General features: G+C 43.7%; 1 protein-coding gene across 1 annotated transcript; it reads right to left on the bottom strand.

Moving 5' to 3' along the window:
• Positions 1–874: 874 nt before the first annotated feature.
• Positions 875–21,508, bottom strand: Hddc2 (HD domain containing 2). The gene is made up of 6 exons (XM_032894866.1): positions 21,401–21,508; positions 20,234–20,355; positions 18,428–18,530; positions 13,713–13,781; positions 4,459–4,597; positions 875–1,221 (listed from the first exon to the last, which is right to left on the bottom strand). Exons 1-6 carry the CDS (start codon positions 21,467–21,469, stop codon positions 1,124–1,126), a joined length of 600 nt encoding a protein of 199 aa, XP_032750757.1. The 5' UTR covers positions 21,470–21,508; the 3' UTR covers positions 875–1,123.
• Positions 21,509–26,591: the final 5,083 nt, after the last annotated feature.

The following is a 26,591-nucleotide window of genomic DNA, read 5'->3' as shown; positions in this document are numbered from 1 at the left end:
AAATAGTGTTTTTACATTCCTTACCTTCCACTCAGTAAATACACACACGCACGTGTTTCTTTTGAAGAGATCATGCTTCCTTCAGACTTGGTATCCATGGACACTGCAAAGAGTTTCTGGAGAAATGCTGCTTACAATGTTCCACACCAGCCTTAAAGGAACAGGGCTCACCGCGCCATGCTGAATTACCTACCAGGAAGGCTTGCAAAGAAGGCCATCCCTTCTACATTTCTCAATGGAGTGCACAAGCAAAGGCATGTGGACTGGATTATTATCCCCACCACAGAGGAGTAAGAGGGAGATGAGAAGTTGGTAGATATGTACTTTTGGTGCAAATACTCTAGAACATTCTTCATCACCACTCGTGACTGTTATTATAATGAGGTCATTAAACCAGGGAGAAGAAAGCTAAAGGGGAAGACACGTGGTGTTGGCAACGTACGCCTCAATCTACATCCTCAGATGATAAAGCGCTGGGAAAGAGGACAGGCCTGAGAGCAGGCTTAGACATCTACAGTCAGGGGCTGTAAATAAATTCAATAAAATTCAAACTCTGGCTCTCGCTGTGCATGGCGGGGAGAGGATCTAGGGTGGCCTGGACCAGCTAGAGTGAAGCGTTTTCTCAAACAGCAACAAAAGTCAGCCTTGAGAAAGTGACCGTGAGTAAGAGCGTCTCGCCTGGGTATCACAACACAGGATTAATGGGCACAGTAGCAGTGAACTGCAGCACCTGAAGAAGAATCAGGTCTTAAAAGTAATAACTAAAAATCCTAACTTCCAATGAATCTGCCCTTCAAGGACATAGCCTGGTACGCCTGAGTAAAAGAATTGAAGAAATCCAAAACAGAAGCCAAAGTTTGGAGTTTTTTGGGTTTTTTGTTTTGTTTTTTTTTTTAATTCACACAAAGAAGCATTCTCTTCTCCAGTCTTCATCCACAGCACCTTCCTGACCACTTCTGTTTAGTGGCTTCTTTTAGGGCCTGGATTACATCACATTTCTTGTTCAAGTCCGGACAACAGAAAACAGACTCTCATCTTGGGGAAACCCCCAGGGAACAAACAAAGCAGCACTGTGGAGCAGCAAGGTGAGCTCAGGAGCCCAGCTCTGTCGCGGCTGTGGCCATCAGGTGCCCGGCTCTGACGGGGCTGTGGCCATGCTGGCATTTCTCTCTGTCTCCAGCTCAGAAACAAGCTGGACTATCTCAGGATGACTGAATTTTCCTGGGGAGGAAAAAGACATTTCCGTGTTGATGAGAGAAGACACCCATTTCTTCAGTTTGACCCCACGGCTATCAGGGGCTCTGTTATGAGCTGGACCATATCCCCAAGAGGAGATTCTGGGTCCAAGGAAAGGGGAAAGGAAAACACTTATAAAGGTGCCAAGATGAAAATCAAACCAAGAGTCATCAGTTAGGCAGAACTGAAGGAAACACTGTCAGGCAGCCCCGAGTGTCTCTACCACGAACTGTGGGGGAAGCTTGGTGAGAGTGGAAAGGGCTGAGAGCCATCTGTTTCTTGCAGAACTGTTGAATGAAGGAATGGGATCCAAGACCTGCAGAGACAATGGCCTGCTGCTGTCTGTGCTCCTCAGCCCTCCCCAGGCTTCTGCTCTGGGCAATAACCGCACCCTTATTACCATTATCAATCATAGATACCACTTAACCCCTGAGGCCCTCAAAGCCTCAGCCCCAAAGCCATTTCTCAAGTTTCAGCTCCCATTCACCCATCCCAGCAGCTGTGAACTCTGCTGCTCCCCAAAGCAAGTGCAAGGTTCAGAAAGCGAGGGCAGAAAAAGAGCACAGAGCTGTGCTATGGATTAGAGAGAAAAGTGAAGCCAATGCCTGAGGTCCTCCTCAGAACTGCTGTAACAGGGCTGCCACAAAGACTCATCCTGTCACGGAGCTCACTACCAAGTCGGACAGCCTGAGATCTACTTCCAAACCCACACCGTGGGAGGGAAGAACCAGCTCCCCAAAGTGGACCCTTCCCTTCCTTACATGTGCTGTGTCATGCCCCTACCTGCTATCAAATAATTAAATGTAATAAAAGAAGTCTTTAAATTGTAATAGTTTACCTGGATCTTCATGCTGCTTTAACAAAACTTTTTTTAACTAATAATTTTTTTTAAATGAAAACATAACTATATCCTTTTCTTCTTCCCTTTCCAACCCTTTCCATGCATCCGGCCTCTTTATCTTTGTACACACACACACACACACACACACACACACACACACACACACACACACACTAAGGAATGAGTCCTCTCCTCACGCACTTGTCACTGTGATAATGAGAAGCTATTTCTCCAATTGGCTGATCATATTTACTACTAACGTTTTAGTGGAAGAAACGTGCTGAACTGCAAACACGGTGAATCTTGGCTCTCAGCTGTTGAAAAGTCATGGTCATTCTGGGCTTATGTTCTTTCTCAGCAAGCAGGCTTTGCACTAGACAATCTACACTGACATTTGATTTGACTTCTGTTTTACTTTTTCCTTTCCCACTGTGAATGCATTAGATCAGAAGATAACTAATGGTAAAGTGCAAAGACAGCATAAACATGACCTACACTTTAAATTATCGGTGAAATATGCTATTTAGAATCCACTTACCACTTATAGCATGAACCAGCACACCATGACTGTAAAAGGCCAGAAAGGAAACATTCCATACTCTGTGATTTCTATTATAGCCACTCACTACTGCTGCTATACTGTGAAAAGAAACTCAGACCATAAAGAAGGAAAGGGGGGGATCCTAAAAACATGAAGCTACAAGTTTGTGCCCTTGTCTAAGTTAGAGCTCAGCCTCTTCTGCTTTTCGAGTTCTGGCCATGAGGTGAAGAGCTGTACTCCAACATATACCCATCAATGATGTGCCACCACCACCCAAAGCAATGGGCCAAGCACTCACAACCTAACATGTGGAAAATCATGAGTCAAAATGATCTTCCTCCTCGTAAGTTGGTTACCTCTGGTGATTTGTTGCAGTAACTGAAGCAAACAAAAGGAGAGAAGCAGAGGGAGACTGCAAGGTTGTAGCAAGCTCAGAGCAAGTGCAAAGTGAGGAACAGGGAACAATGAATTCTGGGAGGATGAGGAAGAGCTCCAGAAAGACGGGTAGCTGCAGGTCCCAGGACTTTTTAGGTCAGTCAAAAGTGTCAGGAGCTTATGTTTTAGAAAAAGGAAAGCCATGCGTTTTAAAAATAAAGATATCAGCCTAGGGGCATAGGTCTGGAGTAGAGTGCTTCTCAGGCATGCCCCAGGTTCCAAGTTTGATGCCCACTCCATTCCTCCCAGCCCCTGCAAAAGGTGAGATGATGCCTATTATCTACAGTAGCAGTTAGCAGTTCAGTATAAAATAATGACAGCCCTGTGTAGAGCAGAGGAAACAGCTAGAAAAAGGAAGAGAAAACTGAATTGGCTTCATGCTTATGCAAATAGTATTAATCTGTGAGCCAGAACTATGTTTTGGTGAGGTCATGGCAGATCAGAGAAAGGCCTGTCCTTGCAACCCTCTCAGGGGAAACAGACACGGAACTGACCATAAAGGGACATCAACAAGGATTCGTATTTGAGAAGCTATAAGAATGGCCATCTCTAACTTGGTAGGTATAATTCTTTACTTTGTAAACTATGGACATAAAGACAGTGTACAGTGCCGGGTGCTCTCCGAGCAGACCACAGAGCTATCCTCCTACATCCAGACACACTCCTATAATGTAAGTCCCACTAGCGTCCCTAGCTTATACTGCATGGTTGAGTCTGGGGCCTTGCACATGCCAGGCAAGTGCTCCACTGTGAACTATGTCTCTAGCTCTTGCTTTTGAAGACAGAGTCTTACTATTTAACTGAGCCTGTCCTCAACCTCTGCCCTTCTGGATCTGAGTGCACCACACCAGGCGTAGCTATCTCCATTGTAAAGAAAAGGAAACAAAGGCTCAGAGAGCCTAGGCGGTTTATGGAGACTTACAGGTACACTTGTGGCATATGGAAGACTCAAACCCACGCTTTAGGAGGCCAGGGCTTCCCTGAGGTACTACAATGATGGTGATGCCTACCTGGTGCAAGGAGGTGGAAGACCTGATTTAAGTCACTCACTCCAACCTAAGAGCCCTTTCACATTCATTATCTCCCCCTGAAAACCAACGTTGGACTTGAAAAAGGAAGGTTGGTCCCTAGTTTTCAGACGGGGCATGGGCTGTGAGACGTCAAAAGACCAGCAGCTGACAGGAGGCAGAGCAGAATGTGAAGACGGTGCCCAGCCACCAACGGGACAGTGTTCGCCAGTGCTGAGTGCCACTGGCATCTCAACCACCCCGCCATTCCCATTTTCTTTCTCGTTGAAAGGTCAGAAGGGGGAACCGATGTGGGCCCAATAAACACACCATCAATCCTCACATTCAGACTAAGCCGAAGCAAAGCAACCGATCAAAAACGTTGGTGAGCTGAGTACCTGCTGTGGAATCATAGAAGTCCTGAAGCCTCCCAGGCTTGTTCTCCATGTCTTCATACTCTGAGGCCTGAAGGATCATTTCACACTGGTCCAGCTGCTTCACGAACCTGGCTTCTTCACTAGACTGGGTCTCATACTCCTAAGCAGAGGGACGGTTAAAGGTTATAATGAGGCTGCCTGGAAGGAGATTCTAGGGAATTTCCTCTCTGAGTACCTGGAGTCAGAATCATAGCTTAGGGAACGAATATTCAATACCAACTGCATTTCTCCACAGTGGGCAGATAATTAGAGACACCTGTCTTGCACGCTCAGATTAGCCCTGGGACTCCATGCAAGGACGTTCACAATCACTCCACAAAGGCCACGGGGTTCCCAGACACTTCCAAATTCTTCTCTTCCTGTCTTGGTTTCGAGATCAACATTCTTTTTTTTTTTTTGTAAAGAAATTTAATTATATGTATATGAGCCCACGTGTGTACAGACGAATGTGTTTGTAATGGCTGTGTATCTTGTTTGAGACAGAGATGGGATCTCTCATCAGTCTGTGGTTGGCTGCATGGGCTAGGGGGCCAGTGAACCCCAGGGATCTGCCCATCTCTGCCTCCCTGGACTTGAGACTGCAGACATATTTCACTATAGTTGGTTTTAGTCTTCCTTCCTTCCTTCCTTCCTTCCTTCCTTCCTTCCTTCCTTCCTTGGAGTCCACCTAGAATAATTAGTTAAGACACTCTGGTTTGAACTACTGGGGATATTTGAGCAAATCTATGAATTTTACAGACACTACTGTATATGCATGTTGGTAGCAGGAGATGGTGAATCTGGTGGGAGGGGAGGAACATTTCTACCTTTTCTTTCCCACTGTCCCTTCTGAGTGAAACTGGGAGTTCCAGAGGGAATTCTCAGAGGAGAACATATCCACAAAAAGTTGCAATCAGTGCTACACAGGATCATTCTTCTACCAAGACTGAAGTATTCCCAACTGGGTTCCTGCAGAATGCTCATTTGTAATTCCACCCCAGACGTGTTCAGATAATAATCCTGTCATGCTTTCTTGGCAGTGAGACGTGATACAAATCATTGAAAGGCTTCCTAGTTGCATTTGAAGCCTTATTCTTATAAAGGCAGCCACTTGAATTTGGTAAGAGCTGAATCTTACACAGGGGAATCATTTAAACATGAAATCTAATATATTTTGCTTTATCTCAAAGGCATTTTTAAAAATTATATTTTATTTAAGTGTTCACTCACATTCATATTTATATAGTTATAATTAAATAAATTCAGGTTCACAATTTAGCCAAGCACTGAATATTCTAAGCAAACAAATTTCTTTTCTGCTCAAAGTTAGAAAAAAAAATAAAGTGTTCAGAAATATAGTATATTTTGTGCTGGTTAGTTTTTTTGTCAACCTGACACAAAACTAGGGTCACCTGGAAAGAGAGAATCTGGATTGAACTGCCTCTGTCAGAATGGCCTATAGGCATGTCTGTGGGGAAGTTTCTTAATTAGTGATTCACAGAGAAGGCTCAAGCCACTGGGGGCGGTGCCATCCCCTGGACAGATGCTCCTGGGGTGTATGGGGAAGCAGACTGAGCAAGCTACAAAGCATGCTCCTCTGTAGTGCTCCTGGCTCTCCTCCTGCTTCAGTTATTATCCTTCCTTCCCCCAATGATGAACTATTACTAGAATGTGTTAGCCAATCAACCCTCTCCTCCCCAAGCTGCTATTGTTCATGGTGTTTATCTCAGCAACAGAAAGCAACCTGATACAACTGCCTCTATAGAAAATGCTAATGAATTTACAGAATACTTTAAAACAAATGCAATTGTTGAATTTTCCCTTAAAAATTAATTGTAAAGGCATTCTGTAATTTTATCTTTCAATAAAAAGGAATGGGATTGGTGACATGCCCCTTCATCAGCAGGTAAAGGTGCTTGCCACCAAGCCTGATGACCCAAATCTGATCGCTGAAACACAAATGATACAAAGAACCAATAACTAACTATAAGTTGTTCTTTGACCTTCACATGTGTGTGCACATATGTACATGGACAATAAGTAAATTTAATAATGATTTTAAACTCAGGGTTTGCCGAAGAACACTGTAGACCAAGCTTTTGGGGTAAGAAGTATTCTGACAGTTAAAGAATTACCAAGAACTGTTTTTAACATTTCTAACCTCCTACCTCCTAAGGTCGCCTGTTTCCATTCTTTCTGTTGGCCCTCAGGGCTTCAGTCCTGCCCGACCCCCCCAATACTTGATCATGTTCCCCTCTTCCCTTCCCTGTTCTCTCTCCGACCCAGGTCCCTCCCTCCCTCTGCCCACGCCCCCTCACTGTTTTCTTTTCCCTCCTAAGTGGAATTAAGACATCCTCACTTTGGCTTGTTAACCTTCTTAGGCCCTGTCTTAGTTATAGTTTTATTGTTGTGAACAGACACCATGACCAATGCAAGTTTTATAAAGGATAACATTTAATTTGGACTGGCTTACAGGTTCAGAGGTTCAGTCCATTATCATCAAGGAGGAAACATGGCAGGACCCAGGCAGGCATGGTGCAGGATTTGCTGAGAGCTCTACATCTTCATCTGAAGGAAGCCAGGAACAGACTGAGCATTCTCAGGCAGTTAGGAGGAGGGTCTCCAAGCCCACCCCACAGTGACACACTTCCTCCAACAAGGCCATACCTTCATAATAGTGCCATTCTCTGGGCCAAGCATATGCAAACCATCCTAAGTCCTGTGAAGTGTGTCATGGATATCCTGTAATTTTTTGGCTAATATCCACTTATTAGTGAGTACATACCATGCATGTCCCTTTGGGTCTGGGTTACCTCACTCAGGATATTTTCTAGTTCCATCCATTTGCCTACAAACCCATGATGTCCTCGTTCTTAACAGCTGAGTAGTATTCCACTGTTTAATGAACCACATTTTCTGCGTCCATTCTTCCATTGTGGAACACCTGGGTTGTCTTCAGCTTCTGGCTGTCACAAACAAGGCCACTGTGAACAGAGTGGAGCATGTGCCCCTTTGGCATAGTGGGGCGTCTCTTCCATAAATGCTGGAGAGCGGTATAGCTGGGTCTTCAGGTAGATCGTTTTCCGATTTTCTGAGGAACCTCCAGTGATTTCCAGTGTGGCTGAACCAGTTGGCAATCCCACCAGCAATGGAGGAGTGTTCCTCTTTCTCCACATCCTCACCAGCATGCACCATCAACTGAGTTTTTACCTTAGCCATTCTGAGTGGTATAAGGTGGAATCTCAGGGTCATTTTGATTTGCATTTCTCTGGTCATTAAGGACTTTGAACATTTCTTTAGGTGCTTCTCAGCCATTCGAGATTCCTCTGTTGTGAATTCTCTTTAGTTCTATGCCCCATCTTTTGATTGGGTTGTTTGTTTTCTTGGTGGCTAGTTTCTTAAGCTCTTTATATATTCTGTATATTAGCCCTCTCTCAGATGTGGGGTTGTGAAGATTTTTTTTCCCAATCTCTAGGATGCTGATTTGTCCTATTGACCATGTCCTTTGCCTTACAGAAGCTTTCCAGTTTCATGAGGTCCCATTTATTGATCTTAGAGTATGAGCCACTGGAGTTCTGTTTAGGATATTTCCCCCTGTGCCAATGAGTTCAAGTCTCTTTCCCACTTTCTCTCCTATTAGAGTCAGTGCATCTGGTTTTATGTTGAGGTTCTTGATCAACTTGGACTTCAGCTTTCTGCAAGGTTACAAAAATCTATTTTCTTTTCTTTTTTACATACAGACAACCAGTTAGACCTGAACCATTTATTGAAGACACTTTTTTTTCCCATTGTATATTTTTGGCTTCTTCGTCAAAGATCAAGTGTGTGGGTTTATTTCTGAGTCTTCAATTCTATTGCATTGATCTACTTGTCTGTCTCTACACCAGTACCATGCTGTTTTTATCACTCTTGCTCTGTAGTATAGCCTGAGGTCAGGGATAGTGATTCCCGCAGAAGTTCTTTTACTGTTAAGAACTGTTTTCACTAATCTGGATTTTTTGTTTTTCCAGATGAATTTGAGACTTGCTCTTTTCATGTCTTTGAAGAACTGTGTTGGGATTTTGACTGGGACTGTGTTGAATCTGTAGGAGGCCCAGTGACAGGCCCAATTTGGGAGCCAGCTCAAGGCCTGGGGCCCTGACACTGTTACTGATGCTGTGATGTGTTTACAGACAGGAGCTGCTCTCTGAGAGGCCCAACAAACAGCTGAAAGGGTCAGGTGTGAATAATAACATCCAACCAATGGATGCAAGCCAGGGACCCCTGTGGTTGAATTGGGGAAAAACTGGAAGAAGCTAAGCAGGAGGAGGAAGACCCCCATGGGAAGACCAGCAGTCTCAACTGACCTTGACACCAGAGATCTCTCAAACACTGAGCCACCAACCAATCAGCATACACCATCTGCTATGAGGCCCCGACACATATACAGCAGAGGACGGCCTGTTCTGGCCTCAGTGAGAGAGGATGCACCTAACCCTCTAGAGACTTGAGGCCCCAGGGGGTGGGAAGGTCTAGTGGGGTGGGGGTGTGGGGTGGGGACATCCTCTTGGAGATGGGGGGGAGGTATGAGAAGGAGAACAGTATGGGGGAGGGGGACTGGAGGGGTGTAGGATGATGTCATACAGCTAAAGGCAGGTACAAGATAGAACAAGGCCTGTCATTGGATGAGAAGGAAGGATGGGTGGGAGAAAAATTTGAGGGAAGAGGAGGAGACTGAAATGGAAGGAGACTGGAGGAAGAAGCCGCTGAGGGAACATAGAGGCGGATGTTAAGATTCTAATCTGTACACTTACAGGTTGTTATGAATGTTCTTAAGGGATGGATGTGTATAGGGATGTGTATGTTTAGGTAGGCAATTATATCTTATCAATTGGATCAGAGTTTATTGTGTTGTGTGTTTTTTCCTGTGGAGATTTGAGTTTGGGAGAGTGTGTGGCGGCAGAGACACAGGGCCGCCATGGAGTTGGGATGTATATTCCTGGCATGGTGAAGCCTGCCTAGGGAACTAGATAGGTAGAGAGATTGCTGCCAGGCTCAGAGAGAAGCCTTCAGCAGTGTGATATGGGATGGAGCAGAGTGGGTGAGAGGCTTTGCTGACTGAGATAAAGATAGCTACCAGATATCTTGGGGCACTGCGGTACCAGACCTAGTGGGGGAAAAATACAGCCTTTTTTATAATTTTACAGCAACAGAGGAGGATGAAGTCTGGACTGTATAAAAGGATTAGAGAATAAACAAAAAAAGAAGACCCAAAAGAAATTTTAAATTTTATACCAACATAAACTACCTCTTCTTGAAAAACTATTGAATAGGGAAAAACAGATGAGCTAAGTCAAAACACACTGTTAAAAGAAAACAGGGGTGGCCAAGTCACTGCTAGGTGACAGGCCACTAACACTTTTAACGAGGGTAAACACTTTCTTGCATAAAAACTAAGTATAGATGAATAAAGTAATGTAATAAGCAATGCATTCTATCAAGCAAACAAGGTGGCCTTTCGTTTGCTGAGACTCCCTTGAGCTTGTGTTGCACTGCAGTGGAAATCATTGATTAGAGGTGATCAGTGCATCACTCGATCCCGATCAGAAGAGCTTCTTCTTAAACAGAAGTAAATTGACAAAGAGATCCACAGGCAGACAATGTACAGAGACAGATGGGGAAGTTTAGAGCACTCAGTCCTAAACAGGATGTCTTCATCAAAACCCTCCTCTCGAGGCTCAGGGATATATGCAGGAGAGGAGGAAGAAGGAGGAGGAGGAAGAGGAAGAAGAGGGGGAGGAAGAGGAGGAAGAAAAGGAAGGAGGAGGAAGAAGAAAGAAGGAGGAGGAAAAGGAGGAGGAAGAGAAGAAAGAGGAGGAAGGAAGAAGAAGGAAGAAGGAAGAAGAGGAAGAAGGAAAAGGAGAAAGGAGGAAGAAGAGGAGGAAGAGGAAGAAAAAGAAGGAGGATGAGGAAGGAGGAGGAAGACTAAAAAGGAGGAGGAGGAGGGGAAGGAGGGGGAGGAGAAGGAAGAGGAGGAGGAGGGGAAGAGGGGAGCAAGCATGTAGGCCAGCATGGCCTGGGCTTCCTGTACGGAAGCTCAGCTTACTGTGCAGCATGGGCATCATAGAAGGGTTGGTCCCACCAGAAAGCGGCATATTCAGATTTGGTGTTAATAAAGATTACTCTAATTTGCAGTGTGGGGCAGCAGGTAAATTAGAAGCAGGGAAATCAGGTTCCAAGAAGAATTAGCAAAAAATCTAGTCTGGTCTGAAATCACAGAAGCAAGGATAGGAAAATGTGGAAGAATTTGAGAAATATGATTATGAAGTAAAATAAATAAATAAACAAATGAACTACATGCAAGTGAGACGGCCCACTGACCTCCAAAAGCCTGCCTAAGACTGGCCCCTGTGTGAAGAAAGAACTGGGGTACAAGAAACGCTTAGCAGGCAGTGGCTGTTCACTGTAAGCTCCAAGTATGCAGACAGAGACTGAGCATCGGGAGCTTGCACAAGGGCGGTCCAGTCCTACGATACTCTGTCCGACCCAAGATCTATCAAGATTAAGGAAGAAAAGACCTACTTAAATATGGGAAGGGAAAACAAAGTTAGGAAATCCCTAAACACAAGTTTCCATATTTCTCTAATATTACATTAAAATATCAACACACACACACACACACACACACACACACACACACACACACACACACACACACACACACACACACACACACAGAGACAACAGCAACTACCCCAGCAGGGAGACCTGAATTAAGTTTCCTTCCATCAGTACAGGAAATATAATCTCAAACCCAGATGAGCAACAAATAATGCCAGTGACAAGATCCCATACAAATTTAGCAGCTAGAAGCGGAAATTCCCATTTACATCAGAAAGACGTTCTCTGATCTAAAAACTGATCAAACCTACAACAAGCTACCCCCAAAGAACTAAAAGACACACACAAAGTAAGACACTAAGGAACGACCTAGAAAGAAAAAAAAAAAAAAAAACAGAGGTAAGGCTTATTTTAGAGAAAACATCTAAGTGATGTGGAATCCAAGGGCAACGGAGCACAATACATATGCCTAAGATAAAATAAAACTGAAAACGGATGGTACCTTTAATAGTTTTAAAAATTAAGAGACAAAGGGGTTCTGAAAACTGAAAAACATTGGCAGTTGGCAAAAAAAAACAAAAGCATATAGGAGTAGTAGAAAATTAAAACAAAAAGATGTCAATAAACCTTCCTTTCAATTACATTTTTTCTACAGTATACTAAAAGCACGGACTAAATACCTAAGGAAATTAACCCATAATGATGAATACAAAGATACATCCTAATGAAAATTAGAAGACGGAAAAGAAATCCTTTGAACGCCTCTACAAAAACAGAATCTGGCATATAATGAAAATAAATTGACAACTAGACTTTGACAGCAATGTTCTGTGTTAGAAGAAAATGAGAGAAATGGACTTAATGTACTCAAAAAAGAGAACTATGAGCTAGAGATAGTATAATCAGAGAAATTTAACTTTACAGACCAAACAAACAAACAAACAAACAAAAACAAAAAAACAAAGAAACTGAGTCAAATGCAAGAAGTTAGGGAATGATGCTCCAGGAGCCTTTCGTAAGAATCAACCTCAGACCCATCTCAAACAACTGAATGTTCAGGAGCTGACAGCCTAGACGTGACCAACTTGGGTGAGTGTGCTGGGGAGAGTCTGTAGGTTACAGAGATCCAAAGGACAGATGAGTTTAAAATATACACAGGAGACTGAAGTGCAACATCCAAGGATGAACAATAAGATAAAGACGGCATCCAATGTTTTCAATGAAAATCAGGGTAGCGGTTACTACAGGGGACTTGGCGGTTGGTATGCAGAGAAGATACATTTGGATCAGGCACATAGAAACACAGGTTTCTAGGATGAATGACCAAGTTCCAAGAATAGATAGGTCTGGGTGGAAGTTAAAGGAATTTTACCCTTCTAGCAACTCACTATGCTATCCGTTGGTTTTGCAAGGCATTGAATGATTTTTTTTTTAAAGTTTTTGTTAGAAGTAAAACTGTTAAAATAACAACAACAACAACTGTGGACACGGATGTTAGAAGCTGGGGATCCTGCACATAGGCAGGTGGGTATGTATACTGGGCTCTTGTTTTGAGGAGGGTTTAAGGAAGGTTATTTTGGAGGCTCGGTGAAGACAGCAGCAGGTGACAACTGGAGCCCAATCAGGCTGCAGGGGAGGGGCCTGGATATGGAGTTCAGAGGGCAGAGGGCAGAGGAGGGCAACTGGATGGGACTGGGGTATTAGAAGGGAGTGTGAGACTGATGGGAGAGTGTGTGTTGGGGGCGGGGGGTGAAGACAGGGTCTGTTCAAGAGCAGGAAAGAGAGCAGGTCGAGAGGCTCACTCGAGGAGAGCTACGAGAAACTGAGACTGACAGAAAACATTTACTCTTGCCTTTCTGCTCTTCCTGCCCAATCCTTTCAGCCTCATCTCTCGCAGCAAGGAGTAAGCACAGGAGTGTCCCTGCATTGGATGGGCCCACTCTATGCCTTTCACCTTGACTTCACTCCGTTCATTTATAGATGGGCAACAGACTTGGTAAAAGGACAGCACCCAAGGTCACGGGCTAAAGGTCAGTTCTGAACTACCCAATGTCCAGAAGACAACGTCAGCTCAGGCATCTCCCACCTTGTTTTAAGTGTGTCCTTCACATGTTTTGAGAATTAGAAATGGGCGCTGGGTAGATGGCTCAGTCAGTAATGGTGCTAGTAAAAGTGCTTATCTTGCAAACGAGATGACATAATTCAATCCTCAGAACCTAAGTGGAAGCTAGCATGCTGTAATCTGAAGGTTCTGTGCCATGGAGAAACTTTGTCTCAAACTCAAGGTACCTAAGGGCCGAGGTTGACCTCTGGCCTGCACACTCACATACATGAATGTGCGCACGCATGCACACAAATAAAAGAAGTAGGTACGGGTGCATGGGTGCAGTCAAAGCAACCAGACATACAAGAACTGTGCACCGAGAGCTGTCGCAAGTACTGTGGCCATGAGAGAAGTACAAACAATGACAAAGAAAAACTTCTATAAGCACCGAGAAGTTTCTGTAGAAGCTGGGAGGCAAAACCACAGCAAATTAGACAGATACTAGTAACAAAATCTGAGCAACTAAAACACAGGCGAGCAATATAAAATTCAGTAACAATAAAGATAAGACGATCCCAGGATGTATACTCACTTCCCACAGTTCATACAGCTCCTTCCTGAGGTCCTCTGGCAGTAGCTGGGTTATCTCCTTCATGGCCTCCTGGAGTACGAAACCGTAATGTCCATTACATTCACCTTCATCTACGTCACTACCTAGTCTATAAATGCCAAACAGGGGACTTAGATTCTTTCGAATAATTCCTAGTAGAGTAAACTGGCCTTTACTGGTTCCATTTAGAGAAGTTATTTTCATTTTCTATTACTTCCATTACTGAAAAACTTAAAAGCATTGTGGGAGCCGAATTGGATTTGGGCCTAGTTGCCACTGTCTGGCCTTTGTCTTAGATTGTGGATCAAAAGCCTCTCCCTGTTATTTACGCCACAAGAAGTTTGCATTCACGGGATGTTTTCAGCCGGAACAAGACCCTTCTGGGTCTCCAGCAAGGTTTGACCCCTGCTGAGCCCTGCCCTTACATGTGGAAGCCTTTTGTTCCCAACTGGCAGTCTGGCCAGGTACTTCTCACCTGAGTCAGAATTAGGCTGGCCTTCCTGGTTATTTCCCTAATTTATTCAGGCCACATAGTCGGTCCTTTGTTACCGAAGTCTCAGCCAGGGTTCCCCACTGTGTTTGGCAGATACCTGCTAAGTGCTGTACTTTGGATATATAGTTGGTCAATAAAGAAACCAGAAGCTCTCTTCCTCTTCTGGCTTGACACGAATAACCTGTGTGTGTGTGTTTCTTTCATCCCACAGGCTTTTGCCTGATACTCGGTACCGTGTCGGTGCTGGCGCCGACAAAGCATCCCACAGAAAGGCAATTACCACCACCGACATAACAGAAGTTACACTGTTTTTTAGGTTCAGATTCCCAGAATGCACTGCTGAACACTCTGTCCTCTCTGCTCCAAATGACCTTACCATCTCAAGCGGCTGCCCACCTGAAAGCCCTCTCCTATACTCTGGTGGTCCACAGTGTCAACAGCAGGACAATAGCCAGCATGATCAAATAGCCACTATGTCCCCAGCAACTGCTCGAGGGGATGTTCTTGCAACTCAATGCTGGCACTCTAAGGCCTTCCCAGCAGAGTCTCTGTCACCACAAGTGACGTCATCCAAAACTCAAAGAAAAGTAGAAAATGAGAGAACAAAGGTGAAAAGTGCTCTTCCCTCGCTCATAAGTACTTCTAAGTTCCACATGGTAGCCTCCTTCCTTCAACCATTCTACCGTTCACCTAAACATCACATCTTTTAAAGGGCGACTGCTTCCAGATAGCCTTAAAGTGTTTCACCATCGCATCCTACTTACCTCTTATTCTATTCTGGTGTTGACCAGAAGCTAAACTCAAAGAATAAGCTGTTAAATATCAACTTCAGTAAAAGCAAGGCCTCATATAAGATGAAACAATGAACTGGAGAAAAGGAATGGGTATTTGTGTGCCTACTTATAAAACACTGGCAGGGAAAACGCCCTGTAGCTTACAGCTGCATCTAGAGCTGTTACGTTACCAGTTCCAGCAACCTGCTCTTATGGGTGGCAGTACCATCCTGAGTGGCTGGAACTGTATTTATACTTCCATTCTTCTTGTTTCTCTATTGTAAATCTCTGCAGTGAACTTGAGAAAATACATTTTTATATATCGTTTCCGCAAGCACTGCGCTTTACCCTACTTTTCCAGCAATACACTATTTCTTGTTTTAGTTTTCAGAAGTCCTCAAGAGACATTTGAGTATGAGTATACTGAAGTCTAATCTACTTGGAGTACATGCTTACACACTGCTTTGAATGGGAATTATTTGCCTGCCTCTTCCTAGCTAACTGGGCCAGCACTGAACATGGCGGAACAAAATGTAACCCTTGCCTCCCTCATGCAAGGTACTTTATTCTTACGTGCACATCCCAAAGTCTGAGTGAGCATTTCTGAGATCACATCATCCAAACACTGACCTACTAAAAAGCTTCTTACTGATTAAAAATTATTATGCTCTTTGAAAAATCCTGCCAAGCCAGTCAAGAAATTTCTGGGGGATGATGCTTCTGGGTCACATCGTGCGCATCTGTCCTGAGGGCAAGGAGCCTTCATTTCATTATCTTAATGCGCGTCTCAGGGAGCCGAATCCTGTGCATAAACACCATCTGTAAAAGGAATCCCAACCTTCCTGTTCCTGAACCCAGACCAGCAGCCTGGGGAGGTAATGACTCGCCAGCTCTCTCCAGGTCCTGCGCTTCTCAGCCAAGAACTTGATGTTCTTTTAAGAGGCTTGCTTGGTCCCTCTGCCTATGCCACTCATTCCTCCGTGAATCAGCAGGAGTCGGCAGCAGCAAGGATGATGGGGACCAGAAAGCGGCACTCCAGAAGTCAGCAGCACCATGACTGTTCAAGACCTAGTGCTCCTCCCTCAGGTGACACTAACCAGGACCCATCCTGTCAGGAGTCATTGGTTTTCTCCACCTCTGGTAGCTATGCTTCCTTTACCAGGTCTGTGAGAAGGCTCTGGCAGGCTCTTCTGTGGAGAACACCGTCATAGCCTCCCAGAGGGTCAGTGCAGCTCCTTTCCTGGCCCATTTTCCCACGTCAGCTCCTCCGTTCATGGCAATCTTCAGCATGGCTTTTCACTCTAATGTCCATATTTATAGAAATGAAACCAACGTCCTCCAATGAGCTTCACCAGCTAGGAATTTCCTCTCCATCCTCTTATTCTAGATCACACTTCTTTACCCATCATCCTCTGGTTCAAATGCTAATTCCTTTCTGTAACTGAGAATTGCAGCAGATTGCTTTCTTTCTTCATGAATTCTGTCAAGCAACCTAAGAATTCTTTTTCGCAACAGTCTAGACCTAGACTGAGAAATATTTCCTTCTCTCATGACGTACAAGCTATAATCTGAACCAATCCTTTGGGAGGGAGATGGATGGACAACCCAGTCTTACACTGTTCCCAAGGTAGTTTAGGGTGGCTTGAACCTAAATTAGTTCCAATTCTTTATGGGATCTTCTCTCTTCTTGGGGACGTTAGCTCTAGTCTCCATCGGCTCTGACAATAGCTTCTTAAACCTGCCTTCTCCATCACATCATCTTGATAACAGCTCCCTCACTTTGGACTCAGGACCAATCTCAAAGGCCCATGAGACAAGTTGTTTGCAGTAATGGTTGCCCTGGTTTCTAGCCCTTCCTCAGCTGTAAGGATGAAAAAGTGAGAGGTGGTGGGGGACGAATAAAGGGAGCCTTCTTCCTGTGTTTCTCTGCCTCAAAAATGTCTCTTTTCAGCCCTGGCCTCAGAGCTGTAGCTTCCACGACCCTAATTTAGTATCTTATGAAAGCTATTTTTCTGTGACTGCAGTATTTTTTTTTTTTTTACATTTTACATCTCTAGCCTCTACACGACTAACTTAAAATTTACTAATAGTAATTACAATACCGAATATATCTGTGATTCAGAGAATTTCTCTCCAAACGGATTGCGTGTGATAGGGAAGATAATTTCCACAAATGGAGTTAAGTCCCAGCTATTTCTTCTGTTCTATCTACTGAAAGCTGTGCCATTCATCTATACCCACTAATGAGACTGAAGCCTGTCCGCAGTCATGTGACCCTGAACGTGCCGAGTTTTGTCTGATTTCAGAATCTAGACAGGCCTGGACAGTACTGGGATAGGAAACTGCCTGGGAATACCAGGGGCCATAGGCTTAAAAGCCAGGTGGTGCTGGTGCACACACATAATCTGAGCACTTGGGAGGCAGAGACAGGAGAGTCTTTGAGTAGAAATCCAGCCTACAGAGTGAGTCTCAGGACAGCCGGGGCTACACGGAGAAAGCCTGTCTTGAAAAACCAAAAGAAAAAAAAAAAGAAAACCAACATGACTCTCTGTTCCAGAGTCATACACAGCAGGAATAGACATGTAGTCCTAGTCTTATATTAAACAACAAGGGGAATAAGCCCAAGCCAACCCTCGCTTAGAGAAGACAATAAACTTTCTAAAAGCAGTCAGTATGGACGACGTACTTCAAGACTTTCTTGAAGAGGTCGTTATCCCCACAAAGTCTAAGATATTAAGTACTAAACTCTATGCATACTCAGTTAGTTGCCTACAAACTCTATACAGACTCAGTTAGTTGTCCACTAAATTCTATACAGCCTCAGCTAGTTGTCTACTAAACTCTGTACAGACTCAGCTAGTTATCTACAAACTCTATACAGACTTAACTAGTTATCTACAAACTCTATACAGACTTAACTAGTTATCTACAAACTCTATACAGACTTAACTAGTTATCTACAAACTCTATACAGACTTAACTAGTTATCTACAAACTCTATACAGACTTAACTAGTTATCTACAAACTCTATACAGACTTAACTAGTTATCTACAAACTCTATACAGACTTAACTAGTTATCTACAAACTCTATACAGACTTAACTAGTTATCTACAAACTCTATACAGACTTAGCTAGTTACAGACTTAGCTAATTATCTACAAACGCTATTCAGACTCAGCTAGTTGTCTACTAACTCTACACGATGCAGCCAGTTGTCTACTAAACTCTAGACAGCCTCAGGTAGCTGACTGTCATCAGTTGAGCTCCATATCAACACCTAGGCCCTAAAACTCTTAGCCCGTTCTCTCCAACTTTCCCCTGCTGAGATTGGCTAGGTAGTGTCCTCCTTTATTGCAACAAGACTAGTGAATTCATTCGCTTAGGCGACAGGTTGGGGTCTTTTGCAGAATTGATAACCAGCACTGACCTCCTCTCTTCTGTGCTTTTCTTCTTTAGGGATGTTATCCGCAGGTGCTATGTCCCCAACGATGCATTCTGCCATATCGTGGACCAGGGCTAGGCGTATACATCTAACCAGGCAAGAAATGTTGAATAATTACACAAAATTACACTCACTACAAGTTTCCTTTCTACATCACTTTTTCTAAATGTATGTGAACAAACTACCATTGTCTTCAGACACACCATAAGAGGCCATCTGATCCCATTACAGATGGTTGTGAGCCACCATGTAGGTGCTGGGAATTTAACTCAGGCCTGGGGAAGAGAAGTCAGTGCTCTTAACCACTGAGCCATCTCTCCAGCCCTCTATACTATTTTCAAGCTTAATAATATATTTTATATAGACTATTTCAATACAATACTTTCTAAAGTAATTATACTCTATCAGCCTACATTAGTACTGAACCAAAACTACTTATGAATACTTAATACTATGTATCTATATGGACTAACTCAGAGTATAGGATAAACTAACTTTTAAAAGAATGGTTGATTTTACAAATGCTCATTTTAGAAGGTTCCACAAAGTCAGGAGATGTTTTACTTACACCAAGTTTAGAACCTCCAATGTCCTATTGCCAAAATGATCGATATATAGGGTAATGGGTGCAGCTGAACTGATAGGGCTTTGAATTTGTATAGTAAGGCTACTGACCTTACTAGCTATAGAAGTTTACCAAATTACTCGCTTAACTCACAGGCTTCCTTTGGTCAGCCTACATTGTACCCATATAAAATGGGACCGAGGGGTTACAGCTTATAGTGTACTGGCTTTGAGTGCGATGCCCAGAATCACTAAAAGGGGCCAGGGTTAGGAGGAAGTACTTCATAAGGGAGATGTGAAGATTACATTAGATGATGTTCTCCTGCCATTTAACTCACTGATCATTTAACTCGTGGCTATGAGAAGAATCATCAGCATGGCAGATGCAAATAGTGAGGCAGGTGCCCCAGAAGGGCTGGGATTTTTCAGTCCTCACAGTCAACAAAAGGTCTTGACGCCTCCTAGGTTTCTCTGCCTTCAGTTTTTTTCTGGTTCAGTTCAAACCTCTGACCAAGTTCGTTCAGCTCTCCACCTGATCTCATTTTTGTCTTGGGGTTTTTGTTTGTTTGTTTGTTTGCCCAAAATCCCCTAAGTTCCACACTACCTTGCAGAGCAACAGGACTCACTGGGCCCCCCAAGAACTTCGCTGTAGTCAACCTTACTTCCTTGTGTCCCCCAGAGTGCTCCACTGCCTTCCCACCACTGGGGTTTTGTCTCTGCATGCTCTGGGTGCAGAGACTTTCACTACCTCTCAACCTGTGTCACTCAGCTCAGATGCCATCTGACCCGTGAAGACCAACCAAGAACATGAGATCTTCCCTGCTACTAGAATAACTGGCTAATTTCCTACCATAACTTATTTTGTGATTTTTATTGAAATGCACATCAGGCCTGTGCAATTCATTTGCTGTCTTCTATGTAAACGCTTGTCTTGTTTCTGAGCATTTAATAGAAACTTGCTGATTATCTAAAGAGATGCTACCTCTTTATAGCTGTGGCCTTAAAATGGCTATCACTACTCATCAAAGCTGCTAGTTCAAAGCAAAATAAATGCTAATGCAAAAATGGAATTCACACATATGCACCCTTCAAGGCCCTAACTTCCCACTTGTTTCCCCTGAGACCAACATATACTGTAACAACAGAAAACCTACTGTATTTTACAACTGAGTAATCCTCACGCAGAGTCCAGAGATGTTCACAAGCATCAATGTTCAAATAACTTACCTATCCTTGTTAAGACGGTCATCTCTGGTCACCATAGCCATAACTGCCATCCGGTACATGTGATCTGACACGCTTTCCGGCTTCTCGACGTTTCTGTATACCCAGCCAGTCCGTGGGACTCTCTAATAAATAAGACAAGGGATTAAACAAACAAAATACCATCACTGGAAACAACAAATCCAAAAGGTGCTCTTGAAGAAAATGCCAGAGAATGGCCACAGAGCCACATGTCAGCCAAGTCATGATTTCAAACATATTTTTAAACAATGCTTTATTTAAACTAATCGTAGCGATCAAAATCCGAAATCAAACTAGTGAGTGGGCAAAATGCAATTCACGAGTATACGAAAGTCTAATAGTCTTTACTCCGTGCTAGTGAAGTATAACTGTGGGACAAAAACACAAAAAGGTTTTAGACATAAAAGCAAAACTGGTGGTAAGCCTGGTGGTGCATGCCTGGAATCTCAGAACTCAACAGGGGAAAACTCAAGTTCCAGGCTCCCAGCCTGTGTTGCCCATCTGGTCTCCATACTGTGTTGTAGTTAAGAAAAATGCAAAGCAAAGCCCCTATATTTTTCCTAACTACGAGAGGAGTAGGGTTTTGCTGTCAAAAACAAAACAAAAACATTTCATACAATAATAGAATATTTTGTACATATAACACGTGACAGACTCCCCAGTTCTAACTCAGATGGCTTGGAGGAATTTCCACGGCAGTGAAGCCTTTTATTCAGATCATGACGTGATCATGTGAGTCTGCATTTTACCTGGGAGTTCTATGTTTCTAAAGGATTTCACAAACAGTAGCCACAGTGTCAGGGAACAGCTCGTCTTGGAACGTAGGGGGCTCTGCACAAGCTCTGCACAAGCTGGTGCACGCTGAAACCGAATTACTGAAACTGTCATTTCCGGAAGTCACGGCGACAGAGGAAGGTCTCCGCTACTCATAAGCAGGGGCCTGACTCCAGCCTTCCGCTGCAGCTCCGCAGCACCGCCCATGACCTGGGCTGTGGCGGCGCCCCGCAAGGAACCTCGGCTGGGTTCCCGCCAGCTCCTTCCCGGCACATCCAGGCCGCACGAGGCGGGGCTGAGCGAGGGAGGTTGCGTGAGGTCGGAGCCTGAGCTGGACCGCGCCGCCTCCCGGCCCGGCGGAGCCCTCTCGCTCACCTTGAGCTGCCCGACTAGACGCAGAAAACGCAACAGCCCGGCCTGGCAGTTGGATGTGGCCGAAGCCATGCTGGAGTGTACAAGAGCTGGTTGGTGACGTCCTCAGGCCCTCCCCACTCTCCTTTAGCTCCTCCCCGCTGTCTTTCGGCTCCTCCCCTCTCTTTGGCTCCTCCCCACAGCCCCATTTCCTTCTTTGGTGGACGACCTTCTCTGAATGGACCGCCTAATGCTCAGGCTTTGGGTGATCTCTGCTCAATTAACTACCATCAGCTTTCACATGGATCGCAGCTGACGCTAAGGGCAGAAAGGCCTGTAGAGGACGAGGCTGGATAATGTCTGCAAACCTTATCTCTTAGAAGCCCAGTGTCTGATTGGCAGGAAGAGCTAGCTCTAAGGAGCGCCACTTAAAGGCCGAACATCCATAACCAGTTTAACAAGGGCACTGGCCAAGCCTGTGAAGGGAAGAAATGAGAAGGGAGACTTTGGAGGAAGCAGGCAATGGGCTAGTAAAAGCAAGCCATGCTGAAACCACAAGCATCCATTCTGCCCGAAACTCATCAGCGTTTTCCAGGACTTGTTTCCATTGACAGTTTAATGGTACAAGCTTTTAAGGGCAGTTAATGAATATGGGCAAAACTCAAGGAGAATCAAGGATATGGATAAAATTCAAGAAGAAAGGGAAATAAAAAGGAATCCCATTTTATTTGTACCAAAGTAAGTTTATTTATATACAGGGCACTAAAAGCTGGTGGTTCTGATGAGCCATCGTCTGTTCTTGTTTCTTATTGCTTAATACACCTATCATGCCTTCCATTTGAGCCAGAATTCTGTACCAGGAACTATGGTAGAAAATGTATAGTCATCATAGCATAAGGTTGTTATAGAATGTTGCTCAGTATAGAAGCCAAGGCAGCATCCATGAGCAGTATCCGGGATTATTATAAGTCAGTTCTATAGCAGAAATTAAAAGTTGGCGGTGTAGTATAGCGAAGAAGCACTTGTATACATGAGGTCCCAAGTGATCTCCAGCACGTGGTAGGTGAGCCATTTATCACTTTGTGTTATCTGTAAAATAAAAGCACAAGCTTCGGGTGCCAGCACTGCCAGGCTGCCTTGCTGGGCTAAGTTCCCAGGTGTAGAGGGCCTATTCCTGTTTTTGTATGTAGTCCCTATTTGCTTTCTCCCTAGAAGTCACACTGTTAGACACTCAAATCAGAGTGTTTGAATCAGAAGTTCACTAAACATTCCTGTGAACATGGCTATTTAGAGCATAAAACAAAGTCATAACTAGGACTTTATGGAAGTAGAATATTTCAATTAGCACCTTGCTTACCACCCTAGTTTGACAGCGTGAACTTGGGAGAATTAGGGGGCTCTTTATTCAGAGAATCAGGCAATTTGTACTCTGAGGGTTACAAATATTCACATGAGTATAGTATTTAATGACAACATCAAGCCATATGTGGCAAGAACATGTTTTCCCATAGAGGCACATGAATAATATCAGCTGAAGTAAACTCACTCCTATTCCTGGGAAGAGCACAAAACCACATTCCAAGAACAGTTCTGGGCTTTGAAGAAGCTGCAGTCGCAAGACTCTTTCCTTGTTTAATTGGAGTTTTCTCACAAGCACTCAGAATTCCCCTAGCTCAACTCCATTCTTGGACTGTGTTGTGATCGCACCCATTAAGATTTAGCAGTGAAAGAATACTCCTACTTGAATAGGGGCATTGGAAACAGGTTGGGGAGCAGGGAAAGGCCTTGTCTTGAACCACTGGCATTAATTAAAGATCTCTTGAAAAGGGACACAGTGGTTTGCAGGGATGTAAGAGGTGTATGTGGCCTCAAGAGTTTAATGCAGCTATTTGAGAGGCAAACAGAGCTGTAAGCCGTCTGTAGGTTGGTTACTTACTAGAGGAGTGGAGTAGCATAGAATGGAGGGGCTCTGACAGGGATCTACAGTCGTGGACAGGACACTCCCCTGCTGACCTCAGTCTCTTCGCTTGTATACCAGCTATTTGAAACAGGTTTGACTCTTACCCGGGCCAAAGCTCAGGAAGCAATGGAACATCCCTCTGGGATTACAAACAGCTATTATTACCATGTTATACACAAATGAGTTTGTTGAGGGAGTATCTACAAAATGCCTGTTTTAAAACAGATTTTATACTCACTAGGACTCCCTCATTGCTTTGATGTTTATAAATTCTCCAAAGGCAAAGGCTATACAGTACCAGTAATGGAATACCGTAAGAGCTAATCTGTGGCTTCAAACACACCCTAGAAATACCATTCAGGTATGTAACCATAGTACTCCTTTGTTGCTCTGATAATATGCTCTAACATTATGGACGTAAGCTCCATGACCTCTGCAAACAGATTCAAGTCAATATTCAATGTATTCACTTGATTCTATAATTTATGCCAAAGAATATTATAGTAGGGATATATCAGTGAAAGTCTGATCATTTATCTTTGCTCTTTAAAAAAAACTATTTTTTTTAAGGTACATGGTAGTGCATGCTTTTAATCCCAGCACTCAGGGTCAGAGGCAAACATATCTGAGTTCAGGGCCAGAGGTAAAGATATCTGAGTATCTTCTGAGTTCAGATCCAGCCTGGTCCACAGAGTGAGTTCTTGATAGCCAGACAGAAAAAACCTCTGTAAAAAAAAAAAAAAAAAAAAAAAGAAAGAAAAAAAAAAAAAAAAAGTTTAATCTCCATTTTTAATTTGACTAAATTTAAAGACACCCAATGGTCTCATAAAGCACACCTCTAAGTGTGTCCAGGAAGGCATTCTGATAGGATTAAAGCACAGAAGCTCTGTCTTAATGAGTGGCTTCATCTCTTGAAGGTTTTATATTATATTGTCATTACTGACAAAGGAAGAGGATGGGATAACCAGAGGAAGTGGATGGCTGGGAGTGTGCACCATGGGTCATATCTTCCTTTGGATGCTGTAACAATCAGCTTTAATTGTCAAGGTGACACAATTTAGAATCACCTGAGACAAGAGTATCAACAAGAGATTGTGTAGATTAGGTTGGCCCCGTGGGGGTGTCTGTGAGGGATTGTCCTAATGATGAAGGAAGACCCAGCCAGAGAGTGGGAGGTACTATTCCTTGCATTTGGATAAAGTCAGCAGAGCGCACCCACGTACACAAAGATTAATTTCTCTCTTCTCTCAACTGTGGATGTGTAGACGGGATGTGACCTGCTGCTTTTATGAACTGTTACCTGAAATGTGAGCTAAAATAAGCCCTTTCTCCCAGCGTAGCCTCTTGTCAAGGTATTTTGTCACAGAATCCGTCAGAAGAGATGCTCGGGCAGCCCTTTCTGTGCTTCCTGTCTGATGCAATGCTCTGGTCCACAAGCGTCGGTGGTAACCCTTCCCTACCATGATGGGGTAGGTTGGACCCTCTGAAACCCTGAGAAAATAAATAAATATCCCCTCTATAGGCTGTTTCTCTCCGGTATTAGGGAACAGTGACACAGAAGCCTGATGAATATGAAGAGAAAGAAAACCAACTCTTGTTATGAGGGAAAATCCCAATACATCAGGTTAAGTATGATTAGGACTATCGATTTGAGAAGATTTTTAAAGCACATGGGGAATTAAGAAAGCACACTTCTGCATATGTCTGTAAAGGGATTTCTAGGCAGGATTGACTTAGGAAACAAACTGGCCTAAATGTGGATGGCACCATCCATCAGGTGGGAGACCCTCACTGTATGGTAGTGAGGTGGCAGAAATCAAAAAAAGAATAGATATAGAGTCTCTCTTCTCCCTCTCTCATTTTCTTCTACCTTTCCTCCCTTCGTCCTCTTTCCCTCCATCCTTCTTCACTCTCTCTATTTTCTGATATTGGGGCCACACTGCTCTGCCACACCCTTTCTACCCTGGTGAATTATAACCCTTTCACTCTGACCCAAAATAAACCTTGCCTTCCTCAAATTGTGTTATTGGTCACTTTGTCACAATAACAAGAAAGCTGACCAACACAGATAGTGAGGAATGGATCAAGGAGGAAACAATAGCTAGGGTATGAATTATAAATTATATGAGGTACTCTGATAAATTCTCATTCTAAAGTGATCCTGGAATAGTCTTGTTGTGGGGTCCACTTAAATCTAACATAAATCAGACACCAGGTCAATGCAGATGACAAAAGTTTGTTGTAATAATGCTGCTATGATCTATCAGGTCTGCTGCCTATTTAAAGGGACAACCATAACGTAAGGGAGAACAGGATGGGCTATAGCCCTGTCCAATCATATTTTGACATAAGGAGTTGAGCGAGGGCGTTTTCACCAGGTTTCTGGACCTGGGAACATGAACTTGGTTTGGCTCTGCTAGGAAGATGAAGAAGTTGCCCTTTAAATGTCTGTACTCAGGAAACTGCTGAAAACAGAAGCTGTTCAGCTATAGAGAAGGTCCCAGCTCCCCTAGGGCCTGAAAGCTAGAATTTAGTTTCTCCGATTAAATGGAGTCTGAAGATGAAATTGTATTACTTAGTATAAGTTTATTTTGCCTTTATTTCTGATATCCATGTAAACAACTGAGTCAGGAATTGGGAATTGAAAGGTAAGACTAATAAGATTTGTGACACAAGAAACATGAGGTATAAAGGAAAGGGGGGAATAAGGATGATTCTAGAATGTTTTGCTCCATAACTGGAGAAAGAGAATAACCTTTGCTGAGTGGGGAAAAGAATCTGCAAGCATAGCTGGTGGGGAGGGTGGAAACTAGACATTTCCTTTGGTTGAAGTTGAGACCTCCGTCAGAGGTTCTAACACAGAAAGTCAAGGGAAAGATAAGAGCCAAAATAAAGACCAGATATAACACACACACAAATAAAACCATAGCACTAGATGAGACCTCCTGATGGTTGAGGAGACATCCAATAACTGGGCCATGGGGTAGCCCAATATCTAGACTTTTGGAAACCAAAGGAGTACACAGTGAGGTAGAAAGAGAATCCAAAGACAGAGGGGTGCCAGAATATTTCAAATAGGAAGGAATGTGATCAATCAAGACAGTATTGTATCCAGCTTTAATGACAAGACTTCAGGTGTTCCATCAACTTTGACAAGAGCAGCTTTCAGTATGGTAGAGCTGCAGACAGACACCATAATGAGATGGGTCTAGAGATAATGGCAATGAGTAGCACAACTCATTCAAAATGAAGTAG

Source organism: Rattus rattus, chromosome 2 (genome assembly GCF_011064425.1).
Source record: "Rattus rattus isolate New Zealand chromosome 2, Rrattus_CSIRO_v1, whole genome shotgun sequence".
Classification (NCBI taxonomy): Eukaryota; Metazoa; Chordata; class Mammalia; order Rodentia; family Muridae; genus Rattus; species Rattus rattus.
Note: the sequence above shows the minus strand (reverse complement) of the source record. Positions and strands in the feature narration are given on the sequence as shown.

What these genes read in the sequence shown, in the direction of transcription:
- Hddc2 (XM_032894866.1), bottom strand. Translation starts at nt 21,469, where the DNA reads ATGGCTTCGGCCACATCCAACTGCCAGGCCGGGCTGTTGCGTTTTCTG. An exon ending in GACCGTCTTAACAAGGATAG is followed by an intron (nt 18,531 to 20,233) that starts GTAAGTTATTTG and finishes TTGCCTGGTTAG; the next exon opens with ATGTATACGCCTAGCCCTGG. An exon ending in AGCTGTATGAACTGTGGGAA is followed by an intron (nt 4,598 to 13,712) that starts GTGAGTATACAT and finishes CCCTCTGCTTAG; the next exon opens with GAGTATGAGACCCAGTCTAG.